This window comes from Apiospora marii, assembly GCF_038362585.1.
Source record: "Apiospora marii strain CBS 49790 chromosome Unknown utg000004l_segment0_segment0, whole genome shotgun sequence".
Taxonomy (NCBI): Eukaryota; Fungi; Ascomycota; class Sordariomycetes; order Amphisphaeriales; family Apiosporaceae; genus Apiospora; species Apiospora marii.
The window spans coordinates 1,207,615-1,219,620 of record NW_027117375.1 but is presented as its reverse complement, the minus strand read 5'-3'; the positions used below and the strand labels follow the sequence as shown (position 1 = coordinate 1,219,620).

Below are 12,006 nucleotides of genomic sequence, written 5' to 3'. Positions count from 1 at the left end.
TACTTGGCGGTTCCGCAACCTACCATTACGTTTTTCAGCCCGATTCGCATATGTAAGGCTATTATCACAGTAATCTTGTAAGCTTCTCGTCTGTCACAGCCGTAGTTGTCTATTAGCCGAATGGGAGGGAAAGCTATCGCTGATAACAACATGCCACATGCTTCTTTGGGCGTAGCTGCAGAGCTCAGTCACGGTTCAGCCAGGATGCCGAAGTCGTGTTGACTACATATCCGTACATCTCAAGATAAATAGACACATTGGACTTGCAAGTCTGCGATATGCGGCGGGCGCATGTTACTTACCCCAAGTCGAATGATGTTGGAATTGCCGCCAAGCAGCCATGTGCAATAACATCATGTGTCCGGCACTCACTCGGGATTCAGTATGCCGAAAGTATCACGGTATACTTGCTCCCACCGGCGCTCTGATAAGTCACCGAGAGCAGGGCCGTTGCGTGGCCATATCTCCCAAAGAGATGATACAACACTCGTTGCTCGTGCATTTCACGTCCATGTGCGTAGTGGTGTCAAAAAGCAGTCCATCGTGGGTCATCTGACCTCCATACATACAGTACTGCTCAAGATGTCTGGGAAAGGGGCTGGCTCATCAGTTTCCCCATCAGCAAGTTGGCTCTACTGTCTAGTTGAAAATCGGGAATCTGGATCCAAGTCAGTTTCGCCAGCTATGTGTAAGGCAAACACGGTTCGAAAACGCGACTCGGGTCCGAGACCTACTCTGACGATGTTTGGAATCGCCTGCGCGGTGAATTCAAAGACTTCCTTCACCCGCATCCCCCCACCAGCTAAGAGTGAGCATATAGATAGATCGTGAACAGTTTGGATCTCACCCATTGACCGGTGCCCTGTGTCTCTCTGTCTGGAAAGTCTGCGGAGTTTGGCAATATATTGAGGCTGAGCCGCCAGGTCAACCAGTAGCTGTCGGATGGTGGGACGCAAGTACATAGTGGAAGGAGGTAGGGTTGACTGATCTTGCAAGACTTTTAACAGTGGAATGCTTTTGAGCTGAGGAGGTGCATGTGACAGCGCATCACGCGCATTAAGGTTTGGATTTCCAGGTTAGCAACGGGACTGGCAGGCAAGGCGGGGGGCAGTTGTGGGCAGGCAGCCTGCGGGATGGGGCTCGGGCGACGTGCTGCATGGCCCTTATAAACCAGAGCGATGGAACATTGTGAAACTATCATCATACTATAGCTGACGTATGTACGTAGTATTGTGAGGTCCGACAGCCGCGGTGTGCGATAGAAACCTCGGATTGTCATCAGTGATAGGTACGTCGGCGAAGAGGGGAAGAAAGAAGAGATCATCGCCGTGGAAAGATAGCGATCCAGGCTCGGCAGTATCTACCTCTGGCCAATAGGCTCTGGAGGAAATGACTTGCCGCGGAGAGATATAATCCTGACAGCTGACAAAACGTTTGAGCACAACATAACCTACATGTACATACATGGTTCTGAACAGACCAGCACCAACGCTTCCTCCACTTGCGCCAGCGGAATTCTTTCCCGCTAGTATGGATTCGCATGGGTATAGGCATATATAAAAAAAAAGCAGGGGTTTGACTCAACTCCGACACGACATGGCCCGAGGTCGTATTGGAACTTCACCGTTGTGGGGGGAAGAAATGAGATTAGACGATCACGACAGGGCTTCAGCTTCGGCAAAACCAACCGCCAACAGGTACCGAGAAGCGGACTGGGCTGCTGGGCCTGCAGTAGCAGCAGAACGAGCCCCTCTAAACCCTGCTGGGAAACTAATAATAAGCCGTGCTGACTGACTACCTCTAGACTACCGGCATGGCATGGCGTGGCATGGCATGGGATGCGATTGCCAGTCCCTGGCAACTGGGTATCAGGACTCGGGACGATCAAAAAAATGGTGATGGGCATCCTGCAGGTTGCTCCGGCCCTAAGGTCGGCAAATGATACGTCAATTCATGCTTTTCGACACAAAGAGAGCCCGTGACTACTGGCAGTTACTTGTACCCGCTCCGTTAGTTGCTGGAGGTTAGGAGGCCGACCCATCCATTCGCCCGTACCGGTTAGCGATTGGGCCAGGCCGTTGTGCTAGGATCCATTTCTTGCTGGATTCGGTCGTGTCTCCCTGGAAGCAGCACCACTGGAACTTTATTTTATTTTATTTTTTCTTGCTTGTCCTCCTGCTCTTGTCCGCACCCGGGTGGCTTCCCCGGCCGCGATGCGCAGGGTCGCCGTCTCCTGTTGATCCAACGACTCTCACGGCCCAATGTGTGAGGGGAAAAAAAAAAAAACTTTGTCATATTCCTTGCACGAATTGTCCATGTTGGAGGACAGCGCGCACACCGCTCTACCGCGTCGTAGTGGCCTCATCCCCAGTCGGGTCGCCCATGTCGTGTATCTCCCAATTGACGACAGCGTCTGCAAGTAAAAAGCCATGCCTTGAACCCACCCTGTTCCGCGCGGCCCCAGTCTGGGAACCTGATGTTTTTCGCCCGGCAGCAACCAAGTCGCTTCCGCGGCCAGCCAGAAACTCAACGGCGTGGAGAATACCATTCGAATATCAAACCCAACTGGTTCGTTTCAACTTGGCAGCCAATCCAGCGACACAAGCGCGACAGAAATGGCCCGGTGGTTCCTCTAGGGAGTACCCTGTGTAGGGGTGGTGTCCTGAAACGGATACGGGCCCAGCTCGATGCAGGGATTCTGATTTATGACGGATCGGCCCACGACCACCCCGCGCGGCGTGGGATTGAGGAATCTTCGGGCAAATGAGACGAGAAAAAAATTACTAGAACGGCCGCCATGGAATGAACTACTCATACATCCATCTCCTCCGTCTTGCCCATGCCGCTTGTGGTAGAGAAAGAGACGCCAAACACAACATGAAGCGAGTCAGAGACACTTTGGCCAGACTCAAGAGGGGGACCTCCTCCTCCTCCTCCTCCTCCCGGCCGCGGCACTCGGAGGAAATGGCGGACTCGCGGGACTCCCTGTCGCTCAGTTCGTCGGACAAACCCGCCCGGGCCCCCAGCAGGCGAGTCCTCACCGGCGATGCGACGGCCACCGGTGCAGGACCACTGGTGCTTCACAACGGCATCGAGCCGGGCGAGGAAGGAATCGACCTTGTCTTTGTGCACGGTCTGAACGGGCATCGCGTCGGGTCGTGGACCAAGGATTCCGTCTGCTGGCCACGAGAGCTGCTGGGCAGTGATGTACCGCACGCGAGAATCATCAGCTGGGGCTACCCCAGCATCCTGGGCGAGGGCAATGACATGTTCGTGGAGCTGGGCGAGGCCCTGCTTGTTGACCTCTCGCGCATCCGAGAAGCCATCTTCCGCCCTATCTTCTTCGTGGCGCACGGAATCGGAGGTATCATCGTCAAGGAAGCCCTGACCACAGCCGCCATGTCTCGTATCTACGGCAGCCACAACGACCTGGGCGATATATATCCCAAGACCAAAGGTATCATCTTTCTCGGCACACCTCATCAACGCACCGGGAAAAGAAGCCTTGGCGAATGCGTTGCTTTAACCGCCCAAATCTCGTTACGGTCGCCGAACGACCCCTTATTGCGCTCGCTGGCGGGCAACTCGGAATTCTTCGAAAACCAACACGGGACATTCCAAATGATCTCAAGGGATATCCGGATCGTCTGTATGCGCGAGCAGTTTACTACTGGCCCGACACGCATCGTCCCAAAGGACTCAGCCTCGTTTGAAGGATTTAGTGTCACGCGCGACGACATGTCCACGAACCATATGGGTCTTGCTCGCTTTTCTAGCAGTGATGAGCTGGGCTACAGGCAAATCGTTTCTCACTTGACGCGCCTGTCGGCCGGTCCTACGCAGCAGGAGTTGGCCGCGATCGAGACACGGACTAGGGAAATACTGGCGATGCTGTACTTCGACCAAATACACGAGAAAGGAAACCGAATCCCCGATGCGCACGAGGGAACCTGCGACTGGCTGATGGAAGAAGGCTCTTCCTTCCGCGAGTTCCTGAGAAGTAAAGACGACGCCATCTTCTGGCTCAGTGGATGCGCGAGCTCGGGCAAATCGACCCTCATGAAGTGGGCTTTCAATAACGAGCAAGTCAGAGAGGAACTCGCCAACACCTGGGCCAAAGACGGCGACCTTATCTTTTGTTCCTTCTACATGTACGAAGGTGGCAACCAGTTGCAAAAGTCTGAACTCGGATTGTTGAGGAGCAATCTCTATCAGATTCTCGCGCCCCGGCCAGAGCTCGTCCGTGTGGCTTTCCCTTCTTATTTTGGTGGGCAGTGGCCTCCGGAGAGACCGTTCTTGACTACCACCTCCCTAACCCAATCAATTTACAATCTCTTCGCCAACTTTTCCAATAAGTTACGATTTGTTGTGTTTGTCGACGGCCTGAACGTATGTCTCAACGTTGCGCGATGCCGCAAGTTTACCTATTCTCTACAAGAAGCTAACCGTGCAATGTGTAGGAGTTCCGTATCGTCAACCGGGAGCACCACTATTCACACGAAGACACTGAAATAACCGATGTAGGCGACCATGGGGACGAGATGTGGGGGAGCAGCAAATGGGCCAGGGACTCGTACAATGAGATAACGAAGATCTGTATGAGTTATGCGAGCAAGGATTCCATGAAGATAATCGTCAGCAGTCGTGAACTGCCGGCGTTTGAAAAAGGCCTGCAAGGGGTTTCCCGACTCCGAGTTCAAGAACATACGGAGGATGCAATGGCCAAATATCTCCAGGGCATTCTGGAGCTTGACGTTCCGGGCCTTCCGGACCCCCATAGCCTGTGCAAAGAACTGGCAAGACGGTCGCACGGAGACGTGTTATGGGCCCGGCTGGCCATGAAAATGATTCTTGAAGGCTCCCTGAGAACCTTACGGCAGACGCTCGACTCCCTGCCACCGCAACTCGGGGGCAACGACGGCCTTTACATGAAGATGCTTCGCAGTTTGCCACAAAAAGCCATACTGGATTGTTTCAGGATATGGCAGCTTTTACTGAGAGCCCGGCAGCCGCCTTCCCTGATAACCCTAGCCTTCGCCGAAGAAGGATACTGGGATTCTGCAACGGGCAAGGTGAAGAGTACTCAGCCACATCTTCAACCTTCAAACGTCGAGGAGTTGGAGAAGATTACGCGGGATTTGCGGGACAAGCTACAAAGTTTTGCCTCCGGGTTCCTGGAGACCGAGGCCGAAGGAAATCAAGTCGCATATTGTGAGCAGCGTATCATTTTCTGCCACCAAACCGGAAAGGAGTGGGCATCCAGGAAAGACTTCTGGCAAGAGGTACCCGGGGTCCCCCCTTCGGACCCGATCGAAATAGACCTGTCGCTATTGAGCGGTTGCATTCGTCACTTGAAGTGTTTCGACCTGGTGCGACCGCCAGTCTCGGCGTGGCCTGATGTGCGCTTCCGACCTGAAGCGTGGCTTCTTGTTGCCAACGCACTGCGCCTCTGCGCCCAGGTGGACGACAAGATCTCCAATCTCGACGCCTACCGCGAACTCCTCGACGATCTCGACAATACTTGCCAGCGGGCCTGGGTCAAGTCACTGCAGAGCCATAAGCCTCTGTACGAAGACCCCGATTGGTACGAGAGGAAGTGTCCGACGCTGTGCCGAAAACACTGGGCAGGCTACGAGCCCATGGAGACTGGGAAGCCTCCGAAGCGCAAGGACTTCCTCGCCCTAGCGGTCCAGGCCAGTCTCGTGAACTACGTATCAATAAAACTCAAGTCGCTCAAGGGTGACATGCGACGGCGCAAGGCGGAGGAGCTTCTGGTCTACGTGGTGAACCCCAAGCCCGACGGCGTGTCCGCGTGCGGGACGCTGGTGGGCGACTACGTCGACTTCCACCACGACATGCCGGACCCGCGGGTGCTCGAGGTGCTGTTCGAGGCCGGGGCCACGGCGCGGCCGTCGGAGGAAGGCGAGGCGAACAAGGTGTGGACCAAGGCGCTCAAGGCCGGCCGACGCTTCTTCACGCACCAGAACGAGGTGACGCACCTGCTCGAGACGAGCGCCAGCCACCGCCTGCTGCAGAACCGCGAGCGCTGGGTGGCGGCGATCAAGGCGCTGCTGCAACACGGCGCCGACCCCTTCGCCCACATCGAGCTCAAGTCGGGCTCGGGCGAGAACCAGTCCCTGCGCCACTACACCGCCCTCGAACTGATCCGCGAGACCCTCGAGGGCGAGCCCGAGTACGCCATCGACCTCAACGCCATGGAGGGCGTCGTCCGGCGCGAGAGCGACGTGGGATCTGCGCTGTGAAGAGACAAAAGCCAAACGATATTCAAACGAAAATGAAAAATAAAAACACAAACAAAAACTAACGAAAGCGCCCGGGAAGTCCGGCGGCGGTCGATCCGGACCTGATGATGAAAGAGACGAGGTTGAAGATAAGAAAGGTGTTTCTGCATTTCTTCCCGTCTTTCAAATTTTTTCCTTTGTTTATTTTTGGCAAGATACCCAAGGAAGTACCAGACAGTCTTCATTGTTGTAAACAAAAGAAAGAAGGGAGAAAAATCAGATTGGCCTGAACTGGGATTGGTTGGTCAGGGGAGGGACGATGTTGCTGCTATATGGCGTACTTAATTAATGGCTGACTGACTGACGGACGTGATGAGGATGAAGATGAAGATGAAGATGAGATGGCATTGAGAAGTACTTTAGATGGTAGACTGGTAGATGCGTGCATACTTTGGTATTTGGCTAAGCGATCTTTTCTTTTTTTGTGGTAATAGCAAGCATGGCGTAAGACCATTGACGGTCAAGTGCAAGCAAGTTCAGAATACCTACCGTTACTTTTATGCAGTGTGCATGTGTGTCATACGTAAATTCAACTCCGGATGGACCCCGCAGTGTCATTTTGAGTCACATATCCAACTCTTTCCGATCGCTATCCCTACGAGTTCTGTACAAAGCCAATACTTTTCGTAATGGCAGTTGTTCTAGGCCAAGTCCCTTCATGTCAGCGTGACTTTATCCTACTTCACATTCCAACATACTTTCACGCAATCAACAACTCCGTGGTGGATGGAAACAATTTTCAGCTACTGGCCAGAACGAAAGGTGTATATATACATTACACGCACACCACTGACAAAGTTACTCCAGGTCCAGCTCGATCTCCTCCCGGCGCCTGCGGAACTGCACCTGCCCGGTCCGATTGCCGCTGTAGCTCGTCTCGAAGTGGTCGGGCGGGGGAAGACGCCGGCGCCGCCGTCGGGCGCGGGCACGAAGCGCCAGTCGTACTTGAGCAGGAGGTGGCACAGGGCGACCTTGTCGAGGTGGGCGGCGAAGAAGCGGCCCGGGCAGGCGTGCTCGCCGTGGCCGAAGTGCAGGTGTTCGGGCGTCGTCGTCACGAACTGCCACGCGTTCTCCTGCCCGGGCTCCTGCCGCCGCCGCAGGAACCGCGCCGCGTCGAAATCGCCGGGCGACGGGTACGCGACCGGGTCCTCGAAGTTGGTGGCCACCATGATGCGGCTGCCCTTGGGCAGCACCGTGCCGTCCGAGAGGACGACTTCGCGCTCGACGTAGCGGTTCATACTGCCTGTGCGTGGGCGCGATGTCCAGGTTAGCCTTTCTCCCCATTCTCTCTGTGTCTTGGGTGTTCCATATCTCATGGGGACCGGGCACTTACTCAGGTTCAGCGGGTGGACCCGCGAAGACTCCTTCAAGAAACTGTCGAGGAGCTTGAGCTTGTGCACGCTGTTCTTGGACCAGCCGTGCTCGCCGATGACCCGGATGATCTCCTCGCGCAGCTGTTGGACCACCTCGGGGTGCTCGCAGATGTCCAGCATGGCCTGGCTCGTCGTCTCGGTCGTGGTGTGGATGGCGGCCATGGTCAGCGAAAGCTGGGAGGCCGGGTAGTCGACGCGGCTGCCGCGGGCAACCTCGTACATCCAGCCAAGGCTGTCGGCCACCTTGGGTGGCTTGAGCCCCGCTGCGCGCGCCGCGTCGACGGCGGCGATGCGCTTCCCCACCTCCGGCTCGATAATTCGGCGCGCGTCCCGTACGGCGCGGCGGATCGACCGGCCCTGCGGCACGAGCCAGTAGACAAACGGGCGCAGCAGGGCAGGGGCCATCCGCATGATATACGCCGCGATGAAGGAGTCGATCGTGTACGACTTGGCGATCTGCAGCCAGCGCTCGTTGCGGCAGATGTCCTTTCCGAGGAAGACGCGCGAGGCCAGGCGCGCGACGAGGTGGGTGACGCCGTCCTTCAAGACAGCCGTCGTCCACTCCGGATTCTCGCCGTAGATGTCTCTCAGCGATGCCGTGGTTTCGTCGACCAGGTCGTCAGTCACAAGGCCAAGGGACTGTGTAAGCTTCACGCGCACCGTCTCTTGGATCATGTTGCCGCCTGTCAGTCCTTGTCGATGAGGGGAGAAGCCCTCGTACTCGGTGAAAAAATCCTGTACACGGCGCGTTAGCCACAGAGCACTTCATAAAAGACGATTCAATCATGACGTGTGCTCGCTCTTCTTCTTCTTCGCCCAAGGCCATCGTACCTTTTGGAAAGCCTTCTGGAAATCGAGCGCGGGGTTGCTACGAATCTCGTCTGCGAATCGGTTTGGCAAGACAATCTTGGGACCAGTCCCGGTCATGATCTGGAAAGGACCGGAGTACTTGGCCAGCGCCTCGGTGATGGTCTGGGGGCCATGGAATGACCAGCTATTCTTAGGACTCTGTCCATCTATGGCGGCAAGGGGGAAACCAGCCAGAGGTCTTTCTTTGGCCAGGATGCTGTAGATGACGCCGATAATGACAGTGGCTAGGATGCCGACCAACGAGAGTGGCAAGCCATCCGGGATGATGCTCGCATACTGCAAGTCGTCAAGAAAAGACGGCATTGTACGAAATGTTTTTTATGAGACTTCGATCCGGTTTGCACAACATCAGGATAGCATAGCGATCGACACCTGACGCCCTCGGTCTCGCATTATATAGGGCGACCCAAATTCTCATGGCACCCTACCAAGTGGTCATTTTATCCATGGACTCCATCGAACCCCCGAGACAGACTGCCCTGGCCACAGCGCGGACTACACAAAGCCCGAATCATTTTCCTCGGTGCGGAAATGAACGGTGATGCTGCTAGCAGGAATATTCAATGTCCGTTGCAAGCTGAGCCGCCAAAGTCAAGCTAAACAAGCGCTTTTCATCGAGAACGGTTGTGCATGGTAGGGGGCAGCCTCCACTATCAACACTACGTTAGTGAACTCTCGTGGCGAGTAGAGAGAAGACGACAGGGTCCACCCCCGCCTATGCGAATACGGTTACGGCACTTACGAACACGACCTTATGCCGGGGATATTTAATTGAGCACGATGCCGAATCGTGGAGCGTCATGATTTTCGCGGGGAGTATTCAACCGAGAGCTCTGTAACTTGTACGTCCGCCAGCACTGAAAAGAGATCCGGAAGGGAGATGACCAACTTCCAGGTCTCCATAAAAAGCAAGTATCAACGTGATGGCACGTACGCTAGCTCCTGTCGATTAACAACGGATCTGATGACCTCTCCAAATGACAGCAAATCTTAACGTGAGGCAAAAGAACCGGGTTGGGTGATCCCCATAAAGACGGAGAATCTCTTAGGGCTGAAGATATGCCTACAGCGCACGATGAAGATCTGAAAGTCGAGCAGCATGCAGCATACTTGCGAGTAGATGGCGAGGTTCGCCATATTTCATACTGCTAACTTGACGTGACTTCTACTCGTTGGGAACCTCGAGGATAATACAAGTGATATGAACGAAATCAATGTCAGAATCATCGCATCATTCGATGCTTTACTGAGATTGGGCGAGCCTTCATTCCTACCGGCCATGTGGGTAGCCGAGTGTTGGGCTGGATTGAATACCGAACCAGCTGAGGTGGATGCCTGGAACTGTCAGGTCCCGAGTCTTCATAAACGACCACAAAATAATGTTTTGAGATAGCTATCCGTGATAGTGAATATGTATATCTATATATGTACTCATAATGCTTACGTGAATTTAAGCATTGCCTATACTAAATTTACTTATATACAGCTTGTACTAAAAAAAGTTGGCAGCAGCCCGGAAGTTCCTATGAAACTACAGCATTATTCGTTGACTCGGAACCTCTTATGCATTGAATGTCTCTTGGTGCTAAGTGAACGACATGAATATCTACCTTAGTTGAGAATGGATAAAAAAGATACGAGGAAAAAGAGATACAGCCAGGGGAGAGGCAAAGGGAGTATGAGCCCAGATGGCTGTGCTAGGAAGGCTATACAAATAAAACAACTATAACTCAGCACAGGTTTCCCATAGACTGGTTTGCCTAACTCGAGTGGCTTCCAGTGCAAACAGCTACGTCTGTAGCAGTACAGACCATCCTACACTATTATACGGAGTCGCAATACCGAGAACATACGATCTGTAGTTTTACAGGCAATAGTGACATACGTTTAGCTTTCAGACAACTTCTCAGGCCTCTATATGTAACCCGCTCTTGGTGAGTCTTTTGTTCCTACCGGGGAGCCTTGGTGTGAATCGAGGAAAAGGGAAGAAAAAGATGATGTATACACTCCCCTTAAATATGGAGTTCATTGTCTGCTGAGAACCAGCATCGCCTCTTGACAACGTTCCCGCTTTACCTTTGACTCCATAGAGCTCTCTTTCCCTGCCGGCTTCTCGATTAGTCTGGTGTAGTCCCAACAGTCATTGGACCTTATTGCACGTAAGAGACACCTATCTTGCACCGTTTTCCCACAGCAAGTCGAGGTAATGACCTAATGTGGCTGAAATTTAAAAGATGGAGGCGAGCCGATGACTCTGTTACCATGACGAAAAGCACATTTTCACCAGACTATTAGCCCGCATATATGCCCTGGCTATTTGTGCCTATGTTCCGTGTTCGGTGTTGATATATGACACCCATAGTCTGCTTACTATAAACACAGTTGCACTGTGAAACTGTACTACGTTTCCCAAAAGCTGCATGCAGTTGCTGGCAACTTACCAATAGAATTCATTATATTACTGAGAGGCAAGGGCAACTGGGCCTGCGTCCCGCGTATGTTGGGTTTCTGGATCGAGAGGCCTCATCCTGATACCTACGTATTACACCACAGTTCCGCTGGAGCTTGACATTTGAAAATAGACAAACAGACAAACAAAGTTACACTTGTGGTTGGGCTTGGCTAGGATATTAGGGTCCCCATCTCATCTTCAGCAGTTCGAAGCAGCATTATCTGTACCTATATTTGTATCACCCCCTGGAAAGATATAGCCCTCGGACCCATCACAAGTTTTAACCCTCAGTCCCTTATGCCTCGCAAATAGATGTATAGCAAGAGACCCCGACAGTGACTTCAAGGCACACATGCCCCTGGACTTGACACTAGACGCGGTGACGCGGCGGCTACCTCTCAGGCCACTATCTGCCGGGCTTGCAAGATCAGGTGCTCTTGAGAAGCATCATCTCCACTTGGACTCGCGATTAGGGGTCGGCACCCAAAGGAAATCGAAGAATGCAACGAGCCTTTGACTCCAGCCTGGATACCATTGTGTGTTGTGACCTCGAACAGCACCTCGCTCAGCAGAAACATCAGACAAAGGTGCTTCAGAGAGACAGCCCAGTGTCTGGAGGAGGAAAACAAAAGGCCTTAATCAAGCATGATTGCATCGATATTGGAATAATATGATAAGAGTGCCCTCAAAAGCCATACGAAAAAGGGGCCGACATAGCACATACGGTGACTCGTGATATCAAAAATAGATGCATGGGTGAAGTCATTTCAAAAATAAGGCGACAATTATGCCGCCCCTTCACGGAGACCCCCCCACATGGCAGATACCGGAGTGCACGACAAGAAGTGGATTGTGAAGGCTTAGCCGACCCCGGGGGCTAGCAGGAAAAACCGTGGTTCGATTGTAATGCACCAGTCGTAAATGTCAGCATGGGCAGGAGCGAAAAGGTGTCCCTCACGAGATGTTCCAAACTCAGGCCACGCGATGCCAAGAGCCAGAGGCACGACAA

General features: G+C 53.5%; 2 protein-coding genes across 2 annotated transcripts; one reads left to right on the top strand and one right to left on the bottom strand.

The window, feature by feature from the left end:
- Window positions 1-2,877: 2,877 nt before the first annotated feature.
- On the top strand, window positions 2,878-6,263 carry PG985_006319 (uncharacterized protein; the record flags this gene model as incomplete). The annotated part of the gene is made up of 2 exons (XM_066826088.1): window positions 2,878-4,389; window positions 4,461-6,263. The coding sequence occupies 2 exons, from the start codon at window positions 2,878-2,880 to the stop codon at window positions 6,261-6,263; spliced, it is 3,315 nt and encodes a 1,104-aa protein (XP_066685695.1).
- A 782-nt stretch (window positions 6,264-7,045) lies between these two features.
- PG985_006318 (cytochrome P450 monooxygenase) lies at window positions 7,046-8,848 on the bottom strand (the record flags this gene model as incomplete). Its single annotated transcript, XM_066826087.1, has 2 exons — window positions 7,046-8,410; window positions 8,507-8,848. The coding sequence occupies 2 exons, from the start codon at window positions 8,846-8,848 to the stop codon at window positions 7,046-7,048; spliced, it is 1,707 nt and encodes a 568-aa protein (XP_066685694.1).
- Window positions 8,849-12,006: the final 3,158 nt, after the last annotated feature.